At 47.0% G+C, this 19006-nt stretch overlaps 1 protein-coding gene and 1 long non-coding RNA gene across 3 annotated transcripts in view; one reads left to right on the top strand and one right to left on the bottom strand.

The window, feature by feature from the left end:
• The window catches only part of WDFY4 (WDFY family member 4), a 248503-nt gene that overhangs the window by 191391 nt on the left and 38106 nt on the right, over positions 1–19006 (bottom strand). For both annotated transcript variants that reach the window (XM_027530472.1, XM_027530473.1), the window contains 6 exons: positions 16670–16859; positions 14473–14630; positions 12526–12978; positions 11375–11479; positions 9766–9956; positions 1385–1989 (listed from right to left, as the gene is read on the bottom strand). In XM_027530472.1, the coding sequence (XP_027386273.1) occupies positions 1385–1989; positions 9766–9956; positions 11375–11479; positions 12526–12978; positions 14473–14630; positions 16670–16859 (1702 nt within the window). The remainder of the gene's footprint in view (positions 1–1384; positions 1990–9765; positions 9957–11374; positions 11480–12525; positions 12979–14472; positions 14631–16669; positions 16860–19006) is intronic.
• Positions 204–13371, top strand: LOC113885278. Its single transcript, XR_003509170.1, has 2 exons — positions 204–614; positions 12518–13371. It is a non-coding gene; the product is annotated as an uncharacterized LOC113885278 (long non-coding RNA).

Genomic DNA, 19006 nt, shown 5'->3' with positions numbered 1-19006 from the left:
GATGTCTGGCTGACACATGCGGTGCTCACTTTGGATAAACATGTGCAATGTCTTTCAGAAGAGAATCCTGTGGTGTTAAGGGCCATGTGACCTGGAGAGGTGGCAGGCAGGATAGTTTACTGCAATATTAATTTTTGTCTTATCACCAATGCTTCAGAGGAATGAAAAAAAAAAAGGATACCAACTATTCTGTTGCTTTGTTATTTCATTTTCCCCCTCCTGATCCAAAGCGGGTGGGCGGTTCTTTGTGCTCCCTCACTTTAGTGGAATTCTGTGTTACAGGCATGAAAGTAAAAAGTTGTTTAGCAAAGTCAGGTCCTTGAGAAGATTAGCCTGCAGAAGAGATGTCCTTGTTGGGGGAAATGGAAGCAGCAAGAAAGAACAAGAGTCCCATGATTGGGAAGGACGCTATGGTTTGTGTCTCACAAGTCAAGGACATCACCCACGCCCTGGCAGTGCCCTGGCAGGCAGGAGATGCCATCTAGGAAGGCAAAGGCTACTCAGCACACCACAGAGGCTGGGCCCAGGCACCTAGGCTCCGAGGCACAGCAAAGAAGCCAAGGAGAAAGGGAACCTGTGCGCAGCAGAGCTCTGCCCGCAGTTTCCAAGATCAGGTAAGCTTCCCTGGTTCTCGTGTGCCCCATCAGCATCCCCTGACCCTGAACTGAGTCAAACCGGTTTTCTGCCAGCTCTCAGGGTAGGGGGGCGAAGTTAACTTGATTTAAAGAAAAGAAAAGGCAAAGTTAACCAAGACCAAGTTAACTTGATTTCAAGGAAAGAAAATCACGCTGTCACCAGCACAGCCCGCTGGGATCCCCAGGAAGCATAAGATGGAATCTAGGTGATAAGATAAGGCCCAACCTCTTCCTCTGTGCTTAGTCTCGTCTCACTTGTTCATTGGTCACTGCCTGCAGAGGCCCTGCACCGGGCAGGCGCCTCAGACCGGAGATCCCAGTGCAAAATGGCTGCGCAGGACACGGCAGCCCGCAGATCTGCTGCAGAAGCGAGGTGCGCGATCCTCCATTCAAGGTGGTGGCCGCGGGCCGTGTGCCGAGGTGGTGCGCCCGCCCTGCGGTTCCACCCTCCCCTCTACACAGGATCCCGAAAGGCAGCCCCACCCCAGGCTTGTCCAGAGAGCAAGAGAGCTTGCACCTCTCCATTCTCTGTTAAAAGAAGAAAGGTTTCCTTTGCTTCTGAATCCAGTTCGGTCTCCTATCGGCTTAAACCTCAGATAGGAGGACTCTTGCTGGGAATGGACTCAGGAGGGTTAGTAGCAGTGTAACTTTCCGCACACCCACTTTGTACTACGCATGTGCGGGATAAGTGCCTGGGACACAGGAAACAGGCACACCGAGGGCAGATTAGGGAAGCAGCAAAGCTCTACCTCTCTTCCAGGTCTGGCCACTGCGTGAAGCTTCCCTGGGGGTCACTGCCAGGTTCTGCCCTCTGAGGGTCCACCGCTAGCTCCTGCCTGGTCCTCGGGGCGTCCTTCAGGTCCCTGCGCAGGTGGAGGGTGCCTCGGGCCATGCTGTCCAGAAAGCTGAGGATCTGCAGGCAGCTCTGGATCTTGGGTGGGAGCAGGCTGGCAGAGGAAAAGGCCGCACTCAGCAGATCAGCAAACGGCCTGGCCTTGGTGTCCTCCCGGGAGGGCGGAGGGGCGTCCTCCCGGGAGGGCGGAGGGGCGTCCTCTTCCTCCAGGGCCCCAAAACAGCCCAGCAAGCAGAGGTCCTCGGCCAGCTTCTCAAAGAGCCCGGTCCTCCTAAAGAAGTCACCGTTGACTGGGTCCAGGTGCAGTGCAGCAGACAAAGCACAGAGCGTGTGCAGGACGAGGTCCAGGGTCTGGCTGGGGGACACTGCCCCCCACGTCTGCAGTGGGGGCTCCTGGAGAGACCCCTCCAGGTCAGAGAGAAGGGACAGCAGCCCGTTGAACCCACTGGAGACTCTGAAAGCAGCGCGGCCTTTGGGGGTCTCCAGGATCCGGAGCAGAGACTGAAACCAATGAGATAAAAGTGAGTGAGGTCCAGGCAGCAGATCTTTAATGCTGAGCTCCAGCCCAGCATTGCCAGAGCATTCCTGGTGCCCCTCCAGGATCCATGCCAGAGGAATAGCGAGCTGCCCGGGGGCAATTCTGAAATATTGGGAGGTCTGTACCGTTCCTCTTTATTTTAGTTTTGGGTTGCCCATCAGTGTCTTTGTTCAAATGGCTGCTCTTAAAGCCTATGCTGCTTTATAGGGTTGATTTACTGTCTTATATCTCAAGTGCATCTCTCTCCACAAACCTTTCTCTGACCCCTCACTTTGACTCATCCCAGGCTGAGTGCTCATACCTCTAACTCCCCAATCAGAACTCTCACCATCCTGCATTGAAGCTGTGTGAAAATGGTCTCAGCCTTCCTCTAGTTTGAAGTGACATGAAATCAGGCTTGTTCACTGCTGTGGATTGTAGCACCTACTTAATAAATACTTGCTAAGCTCATGGAATGTACCATTTTCTATATTGCAAAAGGAAACAGTGAAATCTATACAGAGCAGTTTATTACTATTTACCTTCCTCTGTGTGCAAGCACAGGTACTTTTAATAAATGGAAGATAGTCAAACAAATCTACTTAAAAGCGGGTGTGACTATACAAGGGAATTGAGGTGGAGAAGAGAAATCCTTCATGGAGGGAAACATATAGGCACAGCATATAACACAGACCATGTGTGGAGTTTAGCCTATCACAATGCACATGGTAGAATCTACCTTTGCAAGACTGCGGAGGATTTTCTGGACAGCCAGACTTCTCATTCCCTCTGGAGTCACACACTTACTAAGCACTTCCAATGTACCGTTCTTTGGTCCTAGTACCCATGATATAGCCTAGGTGTTCAGTAAATGTTTTAGAAGGACTGCACTTGAGAAGTTCTCATTCTGGGCTAAAGTCTCACACCTAAGAGTGAAGAATGGATGGATGATTTTAGATAAATATCAAAAGCCTCTAGATTTGGGCATTTAGTTGCTTACTGTTCGTGAAACTCGAATGGGACTCCATCAAACACCCAGGTTCCCTGAGCGTGTCTCCCAGAAAACGAGCAGTGCCTGTGGTTCTGTAGTAGGTGCTGCAGGAACATTTGAGTTGTTTCATCCTTTCCAACGTTTAGTGCTCTAGCGACACAGGAAAGAGACTTTTCTTGGCAGGCACAACTTAAAGTCAATTTCAGGATGCTTGAAACAAGGTTCGAAGAGAAAAAGGTAAGGGAAAAAAAGTTCCTAATCTGGGAGAGATGGTGCCTTAAATGCATGGTTTAGGGTGATATTCTGCAGCATAATACATGAAAATCCGATGACAAAGAGAAAATTGATGGGTCAGAAAGGGAGCGAAGGCACAAGACTTCTAAATTCTCATATAGGGAAAGTCGAATAGAAACTCAGTAAAGTTACAGGTAAATATGAAATATGAAGTCATGTCCTTCCCAGGGGAAAGTAAGTTTCTAGTTCTATCTCTAAAATGCTGGTAACTCCAACCTAACACTAGTGTTTATCTGAAACACTATAATGTGTACCACTGGAACCCAAACTTTGTTATCTAAGATTATATTCTGCTACAAGAAGCTTGAACTGCTTGGCGGACGGTGAACCCAGGCATGGGGTAGGAAAGCGTGAAATGAGCCAAAACTAAGCTAAGGCACACAACCAAGGACCCTTTCAAAGCGGAAGAGAAATGATGACCGAGAAGCTGCCCAAAGTATTCCCACGGCCCCATCAACGACATTTCAAGTACACAAAACAAAGATTATAGAAATGAGGAGAATCTATACAAGGCCAAAGGTCATGATTATGCTCAAAATGGACAAATTATCATATACAGTGAGGCAGAAAGATTCATCCGCACTAATATGGGTCAATTGATCTTTTCCCAGTTATTGGAAAAGGAAATGCATGACTTATGGTGGTTAGATCAATGACTGCCCACCACAGCTCTGGGGGATGGCTGTGGGGAAATTGAATTATTTTGTTCTTTAAAAGAAACTCAGCATCAGGGTCACCCACTAACAGGGGATGAAATCAGAGTCATGGGACATGGTTCAGGGAAATGGGATTTCCAGACTGTCTGACAGACAGAGGCAAATTGAAACACTAAGAACTAGAGTTTCCAGTGACAGCTGCTTTCTCCTCCTACGTGAGGATATCACTTAACTACTCCTGTTGTGTTTAGTCACTAAGTCATGTCCGACTCTTTTTGCAACCCCATGGGCTGTAGCCTGCCACGCTCCTCCATCCATGGGATTTCTCAGGCAAGAATACTGGAGCAGGTTGCCATTTCCTTTTCCAGGGGAGCTTCCTGACTCAGGGATCAAACCCACATCGACTGCATTGGCAGGCAGATTCTTTACCACTGAGACAACAGGGAAGTCCAACTAATTCTGTATTTGGCTCAAAACCCAGGAAAGATTGCATTTATAGACAGGTCCTGAAAAAGAGGATTATATGCAGACTATGAGAACAGATTCCCCGGGATCGTAATGTTGGTGAGTGTAAAAGCTTATGGTTCAGCAGCACAGAGTTCCCTAGACGAGGCAGGGACTTTCTCTGAATACACAGCACCACCACAGCTGCCTTCCCCAAATCCCACCCCCAACCCTGGGGCTCTGGGGCCAGTCGTCTGTGCCTGTCTTGTATGAGTGACTCACTCTGGACAGAATTAATGCTTCTTTACCAAGGTGGAGATGCGCTCTAGCCTTCAAGCATGCTGAGTGGCAGGGGTGGTCTCTTCCTGCCATCTGATAAGCCACATGAAAGGCTGACTGACCATCAGCGTGTGGCTCAGCATTGTCTGTCTCAACCTGTCTCAATGAGACTAGTGCCATGAAAAATAAATAAAGTACCGATACATCAAGAAATCTGAGGCTCTAGGGTGTTAAACTGTCTAAGTTTGTGTGAGTGCTTTCAATAGCTCTGAAAACCCCTATTACGCTATTCAGGGCAAATGGAATGAATGGAAGTCTGTTTATCACATGACATGTGACAAAATAAACACCCAAAAAAGAGAACGATTAACAAATAAAACCAATCAGATTATAAGCAATTGTCTGAGGGCTAGATGACCGCCAAAACTCCCCTCTTCCCTTAAGAAACCACCTTCCAATTGTCCAGTTTTATACCAAACATTGCTCATCAGATCTCCGTCATTCCGAGTGCTGAGAGCAGATATTTTAAAAAGAGAGCAACACAATCATAGCCATCCTTATGATCTGTGTCTCTCAGAGGGTCTATCCCCTTAATTCCTAGATGGCACTTCTCTCCTCCTATAGGGAGGGGGGGAGAAAAAAAGGAATGGCCGTCCTTAATTGTTGCTTTGTTTGATTTATTAAATTCAGAGTCATTATCTAAAATGGGGGTAATGTCATTAGAACTCAGGCTTCTCTATTATTTCTTGGGATGGGGTTAATTTCATATTTGCAGAGTCATAAAGTAAAGAGTCCAAAATCTAATTACAAAGACTTAATTTCATAGCAACTAAAGAGAAACATTTCTACCATAAAGGAAAATAAATACTGCGCTACTTCGGGAAACGATTTGTCAGGAACTGGGGGCCTAGGAGGAGGGTCTCCATTACTGTCATTCAACTTTGCATGATAATGCATCACCTAGGCTTGCAAGTCCGCGGAAGGGAGTAAATTTAATCAGCTGAAGTCAAAGTAATCAGGCTAGGGTTGACACATTTCAAGAAAGGTCAGCGTTAAGCACATTTTCTCCTCCTTAACTCAGTTACCATGTCATCGTCTCTGAGTTAGTATTCCTCCAGCTTGAATCTATAAAATGGATGTCTGCTGCAAAGCGCTAACTATGTTAAGACTAACAGGATTTATTTCACATTCTATTATTTGTTATTCCTCATAATTTTCCATGTGTCATGCTGGAAGACGGGTGAGGTAATGCAATTAAGCTCAGAGTTGAACAGCTAAATGTATATTAGCAAATCAATCTGAATTTGTGCATAACCCAATCATGGTCCCACTGGCCGTGGAGAGGAAATTCATTTGCTTACATTATTCTTTAACTCGGTTATCATTTGCCAGAATTAGGTGGTGAAGTCACATGTGCTTCTGTATTGGTATGGAAGCACCACTGGATTTTTGGAAGCAACTGCCTTAAGTCACATGTTTCTGGAGGAATTTTCTCCTCCAGAGCAGCTGGCTAACTCTCAGGGAAGGGAAGTGAGGGTGGCACCATGATGTGAATATACTTCAGAGATGGCAAGCCTTGATCAGGTGGTGGGGTGGAGGTCCCCACATTCCATCACTCCCCCTTCATTCTACATCTGACCCACTTTGCAGGCACAGCGCAAGCACACTCTCAACCACCAAAAAGGGAAATCTAGCCAGAACTAATTTCACATCTTTGTTTCCCAAGGGGTTCCCAAGGTGATTTAAAACAAAGGCCTATCTCACATCAGATTCCAGCAAATGTTGGCTAGTTGTTCATAGGACTCGATGGTGGGCACGCCTGGAACAGGCTGTGGGGCCCAATCCTTCCCCACAACCCACCAGAGCTTCAGTGTGTTATCAGCCTGGTCCCGGAAAAGCCATGGAGGCTCCAGGCACCCTCCTCACTGCCCAGCAGTAACTTGGTACCCAGGAAGAAGACAGCGCATTGAGCACAGGGTGAAAGTGAAAGTGAAAATCACTCAGTCGTCTCTGACTCTCTGCAACCCCAAGGACTATGCAGTCCATGGAATTCTCCAGGCCAGAATACTGGAGTGGGTAGCCTATCCCTTCTCCAGAGGATCTTCCTGACCCAAGAACCGAACCGGGGTCTTCTGCATTGCAGGTGGATTCTTTACTAACTGAGCTATGAGGGAAGCCCAGAGTATGACTGTGTTAAAAAAGCTCACACACTATTCATCCCTGATGTACTCCCTCGATGGTGTGATACTGAGATGATACTGAATCTGTAGAACACCATGGCTTCACATGGCTAATTCTGGAAATTCAGTCCTATTACCCAAGGTCTGACACTCCAGGATGGTGCCTCTGGGCTATCGGGTAAACAAGATGAACTTTGGAGCAAAGCAGAGAGCTTTTCTGTAATAGACACAAAAACACTACTCTCCAAAACACTATGAATGTGGAAATGCCAGGTACAGTTAGGGATTCCAATTATTCATCCAAGAGAAAATCAAAGTCCTGACTGCCTTGGTCCCTGCCTTCCCTGTCCCTCATTCGAATTAACTTGAACAGAGACATATGAGAAAAAAATTCAACAAAGAGCGTGGTGAAGAGAAAAGATCACCAAATTTTTAGTCGCTAGTCTTAGATCCAAATTCAACTTCACCTTTGAGTATTAGAATCTCTCCGGGCCTGTCTCTACTCCCACATCAGGAGTGGACCACGTGAAGCCAAGGTGCTCTCCAGCTATAAACTCTTATTAATTCTTGCTATCTCTCTGCCTTAATCTTCCCTCTACATGCTCCCTTCAGACCTGTTACTTCACATAACCATGGAACTCTAGTGTCTTTAAAAAGACCTTTAACTTTCCTTTTTTGTTCCATCACCTTCACTGATTTTCTGACTCTGTGGTGAAATCACTGTTTTGGTTCTTGTCATCTATGAAATGCATGATAACTATAGTCAAAAGGTCACTTTGGGGTGGGCTTCTCATGACACATTGGCTATGCTGAGCTCCACAGGCTTAGGTCATTAGATAACATGAATACCGCTACATCAGTGCCTGACACTGGCTTTGCTAGGAAATTAAGTTGGTAAAATAAACTGAATGTCGTTCTCTAACTGTTAAAATGGTTTTGTACTGAGATCAGCTCAGTTCAGTTCAGTTCTGTCGCTCAGTCGTGTCCGACTCTTCGCGACCCCATGAATCACAGCACACCAGGCCTCCCTGTCCATCACCAACTCCCAGAGTTCACTCAAACTCACATCCATCAAGTCAGTGATGCCATCCAGCCATCTCATCCTCTGTTGTCTCCTTCTCCTCCTTCCCCCAATCCCTCCCAGCATCAGGGTCTTTTCCAATGAGTCAACTCTTCGCATGAGGTGGCCAAAGTATTGGAGTTTCAGCTTTAGCATCAGGCCTTCCAATGAACACCTAGGACTGATCTCCTTTAGGATGGACTAGTTGGATCTCCATGCAGTCCAAGGGACTCTCAAGAGTCTTCTCCAACACCACAGTTCAAAAGCATCAATTCTTCAGCACTCAGCTTTCTTCACAGTCCAACTCTCACATCCATACATGACCACTGGACATAGCCTTGACTAGACAGACCTTTGTTGGCAAAGTAATGTCTGTGCTTTTTAATATGCTTTCTAGGTTGGTCATAACTGTCCTTCCAAGGATTAAGCATCTTTTAATTTCATGGCTGCAATCACCATCTGCAGTGATTTTAGAGCCCCCAAAAATAAAGTCTGACACTGTTTCCACTGTTTCCCCATCTATTTCCCATGAAGTGATAGGACCAGATGCCATGATCTTAGTTTTCTGAATGTTGAGCTTTAAGCCAACTTTTTCACTCTCCTCTTTCACTTTCATCAAGAGGCTTTTTAGTTCCTCTTCACTTTCTGCCATAAGGGTCATGTCATCTCATGGCTAAATATGGTTGAGGGTTTTATTTTGGAAGTGAGAGCAACTTTGTATTATACGAAATTCACCAGTGTCCAGTATAACATGGTAATGCAACAGGAGTGTGTTTTGCATGCAGGTTCTTCTGCACATAGACGTGACAGGCCCCGAGATCAGTTCCCTGGGGGATATTTGCATTTCAGTCTGCTCTTCTCTTAAACAACCATAAATGAAAGATAGAAGATTTTTGTTAAAGGTATAAGCCCCCACAGGCAAAAGAAATGGAAAAGCAGGAACAGAAAGAAAATTGTGAGAGCTGTAAGGGTGATGATACTTACTATCATCTTTAACTATTTTAAGATAATTTGATGATGGTTAACAATATTATTAAAAAATATAGATACGCTTTTCTTTGTTGTCCATAGGTGACACCCTAGTTTGACTTCTCCCTGTGAAACCACTGTTCCTGTGCCTTTGACTGCCTTTGGCTTCCTCTTCCCACTTCAGACATTCCCGCCTCTGTGACCCTTCCTCAAACATGCAAGGCAATTTCTACTTCTCTGTTCCCATGGCAGCCTGCTTTCAGCATCTACCAGGGCATAACCATGCTGCATCACCATGATTGCTTACTTAATATTAGTCCTAGGCTAGAGCTACCAGTTAGCAAGGGCTGAGTTCCATTCAGCTGTGTGTCCCGGGCACTCTGCATCAGGCCTGGTTATCTGGTAGCTGCTCACTAAAGGCTGGGCAGCTAAACGAGGCCGCAGCTTGGCCACCACCGATTCAGGCTCCACTTCCATAGTTTCCAGTGTGGCTGGGAAGTAACTGCCCAACCAAGGACTGCATTTCCTGGCACCTCATGCATCCAGATGAATCCTGCCCAAAGAAAACTGGACATGCACCAGTTCTAGGCCAGAAAAAGAGTGTGCGCCATTTTCTCTGCTCTCCCTTCCCTTGTCTGCTGGCTGGATTAGGTGCCTAGGTGACAGTTTTCCCTGAATGACATTCCTCCCAATTACTGATTGGACCATATGTAAGAAACCTCTAATGTGCCAGGCTATTGAGTGGGTGGGATTTATGTGTGACAACAGCTAGTACTACTCTGCCTGCATGATAAGTGACCAAGTGAGGGAATGAACGCATGGGCAAATGCCAACCACTGGCTGCAGGTCCATAGGAAAGCCCATCACAAAGGAGGACTTGACATCACCTTCAGGAGGTCCAGTTTCAGCTGTATTTCCCCTTGAGTGGACGAGCACAAAGCGCCCACAATGATGCTCATGTACTCCTCGGCGTTGATGACTGAGAGCTGTTCCAAGATGCTGAGCGAGGCTGCCCGGTAGCACTCGCCATCCAGGAAGATCTTGATGAAGGGCACCATGCCGTGGTCTTTCAGGACAACTGGGGACCAGACAGACAGTATTGCTAGAGTGGTGGGTGTCTTGGGACTTTAGTTTCAATTATAAGAACAGCTTTTCTTTACAATTTCCAAGTATGTTTGGCTACATATGTATATGTTTTTTCTACCCATTAGAAACTTTTTTTCCAAAATTAATACTTACTGTTAAAATAAGAAGAGGAATAGAGAAACTATGGAGCTGAGAATTAAAAAGAAAACTCTTTCTTCTCCAGTGAGAATTCTGCTTTTGAAACCACCCTCCCCCTTTTCTAAGTAGTATAAACTTTAACTGGATGTACCTCTGACATTTATTTCCACATAATCCCTAATCCAGGGCCAATGGCAATTCTTATCTTATCAATTCTTATCTCTGCCTAAAGTCTTGTTGAAAGCAAGTCGGAATTTAAGAATGTATTTAATTCATAAGCAGTTTCTTGGGATGGGGGTGGGGGGAGCAGAATCAAAGAAATTTGGCTAACGGTATGTTTTTTGTTTAAAAGTAATCCTAAGAATTTCTTCCCCGGGACTGATCTTTGGAGTAATTACATGTAGAATAAGAACCAGGAAGTAACTGGATCATTCAAATGGCATGATGTGGATTTGAGCTGGTCAACTCCATGAAGCAGAATTTCCCAATTATGGGCCGGGTATTCCTCACGTGGAATCACCTAGGGGGCCTTTTAAAAGTAGATTTCTGGGCTCTACCTTGACCTGATAATTAGATCTCTGGGAGGGAACCTAGGAATATGTATCTCCCTGTTAACCAGAATCTCCAGGAAATCTTTTATAGTCTCACATTAGAGATGCTCTACCATAATGAAATAGTCATTCACATTTGGTATTGTTGACCTGTGAGGGCCCCAGGTAAAGATGCACAACATCCCCAAAGCCATTCATGTCACTTTGTTGATGCATCTGCTTTATAGTATAACATACATGCATATGTTTTATGCATGTATTTTTAAACATGGGAGCCACATGATCTCAGGAAGCTAATTTTTTTTTTTTTTTAATGAACGAAGCTATTAAATCCATCATGGGCTAGAAGCACATCAAATTATATCTCTTAAAAATGATAACAATATTTTGCAATTTGAATCCTTTTATAAAAGCATCTACAGTCAGTGCAGCAGGATATTAAAAGATTTTACTTGAGGGAAATGGGGTTTCTGTGGTCTCATAAATTTAAGATAACTCTTTGACTCACAACCTTATTTAGCAAACTAAACAGTAAAAAGTGTCAACTGATGTGTCTACCAATTTACTGATGATCAGCAGACATAAAGCAGTAAATGGACATTAGCCACAGCGATAGTGTTGGCTATTCTTTGGATGTAGCCTTTGAACACTGGCATAAATCATCAGGAAATAGCCAATGCTTCCCCAAGCAGTCACAGTGTGAATTTGGTACCGTTCTCACCTGCATTCCTAACTGACCCTTTCAGAAGCGTGACCACCGTTTTCAGCATCACACAAGTCAGCTCTCTTTCTGTATCTTGAACTCCAGGATTGACCTCTTTGTTTCCTGCCATATTTAAGAAACAATGAAAACAAAATTTTAAGCACACGTGCTATGGCCCCAAATCTCCAGTTCCATCGTTTTTCTACCCGCTTTGTTGTCGTTGTTCAGTCACTGGGTCGTGTCCAGCTTTTCACGATCCCATGGACTGCAGCACACCAGGTTCCCTGTTCTTCACTGTCTCCTGGAGTTTGCTCAAACTCATGTCCATTGACATGTCCAATATCTATCTTCTTAAAGAAAGATGAATATCATGCTTCCATTATAAAGGAGTGTGCATCCCAACTTGTAAGATGTGACCCTACAATCCCTACATCAGAAGCTCTCTCACTTGAATTGCATCTGAATCCCCTGGAAGGCTTATAGAAAAATCCAAGGTACATGTATGGGGCATGGTTAGGCAGGAAGATAACCCAGGCCAGCACTCCTGAGGCAGAGGCGAGGGGATGCTGCCAAGAAGCCACGGGCATACAACCCAGCAGGGCACACAATAGTGTGCCCAAGGTTAGAGGGGCAAGCTGGGCCAGCAAGGCCCTGGTTGCTGACCTCTGTTCCAAGTGGGAGACCACTGGGCCCTACAGCCCCATGTGAGCAAGGTGGCCATGTTCCAGTAGAGCCCAGAGGTGACCCCACACCTTTCCCCCACCCCGAGCTCAGGCCTCTCTGAAAGCCCTTTCCCTTTTGCACTCCTGAGGCCCTGTCTCCCCATCTACCCATCTACATACTCAGACAATAACTGGTGCAGGAGGTATCTGATAGCTTAGGACTCATCAGGCCTGAGTTAGTCCCATGAGTTGGCTTAAAGTTACACCTATCCCTCTCAACTTATCGTGGGGAGGAGCAAGCAAGTTACAGAGAACAGGGAGGCTGGCTGCTCTGTGAAGCCGTGGATCCCAAGGGTACTCTCTCTAAGCCTCATGGCAGCATGCGACATTTGCACGCTCACTTCTCTCTGTTCTGTTGATGGGGGGTGGGGCTGGCACACGGACCTGGCCCGGCTAACACTGACCCCGGCCCATCCCCACTTCCCCTCCGATGCTCCAGGGAGGCACCTGACTTCCTCAGGATCTTGGCGTGCTTCCGTAGCTGGGCCAGCAGCAGACCCAGGAGCCCCGAGTCCCGGAAAATGTCAGTGAAGAGCGGGTCGCCACCAGCAATCCTGAGGACACTCTGCAGGGCCACGAGGGTACACAGCGACTCCGGGCTCTCCTGGATCAGGCGCTGCACCTTCCGCAGGATCTCGTGGGGCACGTAACGCAGCTCGAACACCAGGGCCTCCAGCATCTGGAAGAAGTGCCTCTGCACCAGGGTCGGCTTCAGGGGCACGATCTCCACGAACTGCGAGATGGGCTGCAGGGTCCACTCCAGGAGGAAGAAGTTGCGGGGGTTCCAGGTCCACATGGTCCTGATGGATGACAGGACTTTGGTGCAGATGATGGGGTCGCTGACTTTGTGGAAAACATTCTGCAGGACTTGAAAGGCCTGAAGATTCTTCACAGTCACCCCTGAAGATGCAAAAAGGAATCATCCTGCAAGCCATTTTTCTTGACTATGCCTAAAAATATGTGGTTAAATTATCAGGAGGATGTGCCATTTAAAGTTTCTACTTTCTAATTCCTGTAGTAAATATCTATCAGAAGTCCAGAGAAGCCATCTGCCTAGGCTATGAGTAAGGTTAGGGCTGCATTGTCCAAGACGTGCTGGCTGATTAAGCATTGAAACGTGGCTACTGTGAATCCAGGCGTGCCATGAGTTAAAAATACATGCCAGATTTCTAAGACATAGCACAAAGAAATGAACACGATGAAAAAAATCATTAACGGTTATTTGTATGATCACATTTTTGATGGTAATATTTTGGCTATATAGAGTTAAATAAAATATATTATGAAAAATAATGTAACCTGTTTCTTCTTAATTTTAAAAATTTTGTAATTAGAACATTTAAAATTACGTAATGTGGCTCACATTATATTTCCATTGGCAGCACAGGGCTGGAGGACTGGTTTCAATTAGTTAAAATCAAATGATGCTAAAGATTACTAAGCAAAGTCAGTTTCATTTCTAGACAAGTTATTAAATAAAAAGACCATCTGAACCCATCCCCCCTTTTCTCTCCAGATACAAGGTGAAGCCTCATTCTATCCTGCCCTTGAGACACATCCTCACAGAATTCTCTACTTCCAGCTCTCCCTGCCTCAGACACTCAAAATGTCTCTGAAACTCCTCTCTAGTCCACACACTGCCCTGTGTGTCTGCTGGAGTCACATCCAGTGGCTTTTCCTACACTGGCCTCACAGCTTTTCACCCTCCACTTCGTCCCCCTCCTTCCTTCCTGGCCCACCCATCCTTTGCCTTGAGACCTCTCTTGAATGAGACTCTCTGTGCAGTTTCCTGACTGACCCAGGCAGAGCTAAACCCCACCCTTCATGTAACTGTTCTTATTTATCAGCCAGTTACTGAGTAGATTATAGCTCGGGGTTTATGTAGAACATCGGAATGTATAGCTCGGTCTCTGTAGAGCATCTTTAAGGCACAGACACCTGGCCTGTTGACAGTGGTTTCCAGCATGGTGCAGAGTGGCTGCTGGACAGAAGCATCAGTACATGTTGATTGAATTCATCAGTCAATCAATCAATCAATATATCATAGAACTAAGGGGGCACTGACTCTGAGCCTGGGTTGCTATTTCAGGGCCATCAGCCCCTGTTAGACAAGCAGATGTCACCGAGGAAGTCACGTCAGAGGTGAGAGTGGAAACCACAGACTGACTGTCTCCATTATTTGAGCAAACATTTCCTCTAAGTCTCACCCAGGGCATTTGGAAAAATGTGTAAGGGAGAGATTCTCAGTACATAGGTAATCCCTCAAAGGCATGACAGAATCAGGCCCTACTGGGTCACTGACAGCTGCCACGGGTTTGTTTCTGCACGGAGAAGCGGGAAATGGCCGGCACCACCTTGTCAGGGCACAAGGCACCCAGAGACCGCCAGACCCACCGGAAGCCTCCTGATGGAACTTGAAGCCTTCAAGCTGCGGGTAAGTGATGCTGTCGAACACCTTCAGCTCTGACCTCCCACAGGTTGTCAGCCACACCACCAGCCCGAGGAGCTCCTCCAGGTGGGGGTCAGCCTCGCTCTGGGTCAGTCCGTCGTACCTGTGGGGACAGACGAGACCAGCTCCCTGGATGTCTTGGACAGAACAGCCAGGTTTGCTCAAGGTGCTGGTCACAGAGAGGCAGAGGCAATGAAGATCACAGTGCTCGGCAGGACCCCAAAGATCTCCACCAGTTTAGCACCGAAAGGCATGGCAGGGGGGTGGCGGGTGGATAAAAGTCACTGTTTGCAAGCATCAGCCCTAGATCTAAGGACTTGCAGAGACAGAATACAGAGAAACCTGTATTTCAGGTATCTGAAATATCTCTGTATACAGAGGAACCTCTGAGCAGAGCCACAGCAACTGCTCACAGGAGAGCTGCTTTCCATGGAAGGACCCCCAAAACGTACGGGCCTCAGGCACCAACAGGTCAGAGCAACCCCAAAATGAGAGATTTGATATTTCAGAAGAGCAACAATACAAACAGCATGGGAAATAATTGGACTTTATTAGATTTCTTCATGCTTATTTCAAGGGTGGGTATTTCTTTCGTTTTCAGCTACTTATGTGTGGTGGGCTGCCTTGCTCTTCTCATGGAGAATGGTCTCTTAAGTCTCATTGTCATGTCAAGAGTAAAAGTACTGGCAGTGTGACTTCCATTAAGGCAAAAAGGAAAACAAATGAGCCGATATGGGTCCTTTCTGACATTCCCTGGACAGTTTATTTTCCCTCCTGCCTTCCACAAGAAGTCTGGGGAAAACCAACCAGCCATTTAACCAAAGAGATATTGAGGAATTGCTATGACAGAGACGTCCATGGTAGCAGTCACCAGTCAGTGATGGTCCAAACTCATGTAAAACATGGCATTCTCATAGATACATTCCTTGGGCTTCCCTGGTGGCTCAGACAGTAAAGAATCCACCTGCAATGCGGGAGACCTGGGTTCCATCGCTGGATTGGTAAGATCCCCTGAGAAAGGAATGGCAACCCACTCCAGTATTCTTGCCTGGGAAATTCCGTGGACAGCTACAGTGAGCTATAGTCCATGGGTCACAAAGAGTCAGACACGACTGAGTCTAAGATTAAGTCTGAGTCTGACAGACTAAACACATGGAGATGTTCATGCTGTGTGTGCCTTTGGAGGAAGGTCCTCTGGATGTTGTCATCTAATCCCATTCCTTTGGGATTTCAGTCCCCTTATCCGGGTCCTCCCTCTAGACTAAAAGCCTGACTCTGTAGCAAAATCTGTGAAGCACAGTGATAATCTGCACCCTACAGATGAGCAACGCTGCTCATAGTCAGAGTGAAGCCAAGGGAATTTTTGTGGCTTTGCCCTTATCGAGCTTCCCCATAACCAGTGGGAGAGTTCAGGCCATCAGCAAGTTTCTTTCACTTCCATCCCTTGGTTTATCCAATCCCTGAACCCAACTTGAAGATGACATAGCAATTAAGAGTGGAGGAAATTAGTCCAGAGTTTGCTGAGTCACATCTTTGTGTGGTTCCCACGGATGAATAATTTGAGAAAAACAGTAAGGGAAAGGCCCTCTGAGACAGAGAATGGAAGGAAGCCAGTACAGGAACATTATCAAGCAAGAGCAGTTGGACCTTAGTCCTTCTGGGGACTCTGGAAGGCAAAGTACAGCTATCCCACCCAAGGGGCAACTTTGCCGGGTGCATATCCATCAGCTTCTACCAGTCATTGGTAGAGGGCTAGTCCTGGGGTTTGCTGACCTGTGGGCACTTCCAGCCCCACAGCATACAGGCAGAGCTTGTCACAGCCATCCTAGAAAGCCTTCCAACAGAGGATGTGGACTCTGACAGGAGACTGTCAGACTAGCAGGCAAGCTGGCAGTATATGCCACCAAATGGACTCGGTAAAGCTGTTATTGAGCTCGCCCATTGGTTTCCTAAAGAAGTTAACTTCAAACTCAGCTGCACATTGAATTACTTTCGCAGTAAAGTCTCTCTGGACACGATCTATGGAGATTTGTATTTCAGAAGACATTCTGAGAAGCCTCAATATCTTTCTCCAGAGCACCATATATGATTCTGAGGACCTCAGCCTCCACTGTTTCTTTCCCACCAAGCGCAGCCACTTACCGAAGTAACACTTTGAGCAGCAGAGGGTAGCCCTCCCCAGTCTCAAACTCCAGGAACAGAGCTGAGGAGATGGGATAGGAGTCCTTCACAAAGCCCAAGACGAGGCTCACTACCTCGCTCACCTCAGGAGCGGGGAGGGTGTCAACAAGCCTGGAGAGGTTCTGGAGGGAGATCTTGATGCAATCCATGGCTGTAGGAGGAAACACACCCACACTGAGCTCAGAGACAACAGGTTTGCTGCAGTGGTCATTCCCTCCCCCCCTGATTTTAAATTGCATGTCAAGATGTGAATAAGAATTCTTCTAAAACGCTTCTGTTGACTCTTGGATCAAGAAGAAGCTGCCTTTCTGAGAAGTGTCATCCTGAGAGCCACGCTCTGGGGCCCAGATGGAGAGTAAGTTAAAAAGGAAGAGGATGAAAATCTCTTAGCCCTCTGCCCCTAATTCCCAGCGTGCAGAGGAATCCAGGTCCATTAGATAACAAAAGGCAAGACACAAGACCTGAGTGTCACAGGAGACCTTAAGGAAGCAATGCTGTGCAGAAATTAGCTTGATGAAAAGTGCAGGGAAGGATACATGAACACGCGGGAAGATGAAGGGCAAAAAGAAGGCGTGTTTCAGCTACTAAAGAATCCAGAGGGTTGGAGCCTGGAAGCGTGCTCCACAAGGCAGAGGACGGGAGACGGTCCAGCTGGTGTGTGGCCTGCTATGGAACGCACCGTTTACCCCAGAGCTGTGAGAGGCCAGGGGAAGAATTGAGTCAGCAGAAAGATGCCATTGGGTTTGCATTTTGATGGATCACTGTTTTTAGGGCCCTTTTGTTAGGAGAAGCCTCTTCTGAATGCCAGGAAAGCCACGCCAGTGTTCAGGAAAAGTGTCTCTCAAAATTTGAGATAAGGCATGTTCAGTCCCTCACCTGTGAGCCAAGGACACGCTCCCAGGACTGCATGCTGGGCAGGGAAGCACTGAGAGTCGCCGGCTTGGCAGGGAGACACCAGCCTAGTGCTCACTTCCTGACCTTCTCCTCAGCCTACAGGCCCATGGAAAATACTCATTCCCCTGCAGGGGCCCTGGGCACAGCACTCTAGGTGACTACATCTCCATAACATGGCTTTTTTTTTTTTTTTCCAGCTGAGAATAATGACTACAGTGAGAGACCCCTGACACCAAGGCAGGCAGCTTTTTCTCAGGGGTCTCTGACTCTAGCCTGTGAGGGGTGACTGTTGCTGAGCACCTCAGGCCTGGCTCAGCCTTACACTATTACTGCTGGACCATAGCTTCATCGGGAAATTTCAGTCATGAAACGGGATGATGTTTTATCCCAGGGCTTGGTTACAGTGAGAGGGGGGACTTGTATGTGCCCAGCTCTCACCCCCGACACCCTCTATTATAAGGGGTCCCAGAAAGAAGACAAGTCATGGGACAAGTGCTTGTGGACAAGCAGGTCACAGTGGCAGGCTCAGATCCCTCAGAGTTAACCCAAGAGATGGACGGTTGTGTTCCTAAGAGGCACTTCAGCTGGTGAAGCGGCAGGCTCAGATCCCTCGGAGTTAACCCAAGAGATGGACGGTTGTGTTCCTAAGAGGCACTTCAGCTGGTGAAGCTGAACAACGGTGCTGCGAAGGTCCGCTGAAGACTTTTGTCAGAACCTACTCATCCACGTTATCCTTGCAGAGCCTCCCTCCCTCCCCACAGTGGGCCAGCATCCCAAAGGAGGCCAATGCATTTTCCCAAGATTCTGCAGGCCACAGAGGTGTCTGTGCTTCCCAGCATTACCCGCGTCCTTGGGAGACAGACGATGCTAAGGGAAGTCCTGGGACAGCTAGAATTGATTCCCTCAGGGTACAACCTTTGATCACAGCCACGTAATGATGCTGGGATGCTGACCAATGGGGCGCCCACTGCCAGGTACTATCTGAGGGCTTCAAATATGCCAACTCATTAATGCATCCCAGCAATCCAGTGAGATCAGCGGGGTTGTTATCTCCACTTTACAGACAAAGGAGCTTGAGCACACAGGCAGTAAAGTGCTCAAGGCCACTCAGCTAGGGGGACAGGGCCGGAGCCCACAGCCTGGCTGTCTGACCTCAGAACCAAAGTCCTTAACTCTTACACACACTGTCCAGAGCAGAGCCTAAGGTGCCGGAATTGGCATCTTGGGTTTAATATGTGATTCTCTTCTTCACTAGCTGGGGAGCCTTGGCAAATTCTTCTATCGCGCTCAATCATCTGCTTCCTCACTACAAAATGGCATTAATCGTCAATATCTAGCTCAAAAAATTAGATAATATACGAATGAGCTCAGCATAGTATGTGCTTGACAGTATGTGTAGTAAGT

Source organism: Bos indicus x Bos taurus, chromosome 28 (assembly GCF_003369695.1).
Source record: "Bos indicus x Bos taurus breed Angus x Brahman F1 hybrid chromosome 28, Bos_hybrid_MaternalHap_v2.0, whole genome shotgun sequence".
NCBI classification, from domain to species: domain Eukaryota; kingdom Metazoa; phylum Chordata; class Mammalia; order Artiodactyla; family Bovidae; genus Bos; species Bos indicus x Bos taurus.
Note: the sequence above shows the minus strand (reverse complement) of the source record. Positions and strands in the feature narration are given on the sequence as shown.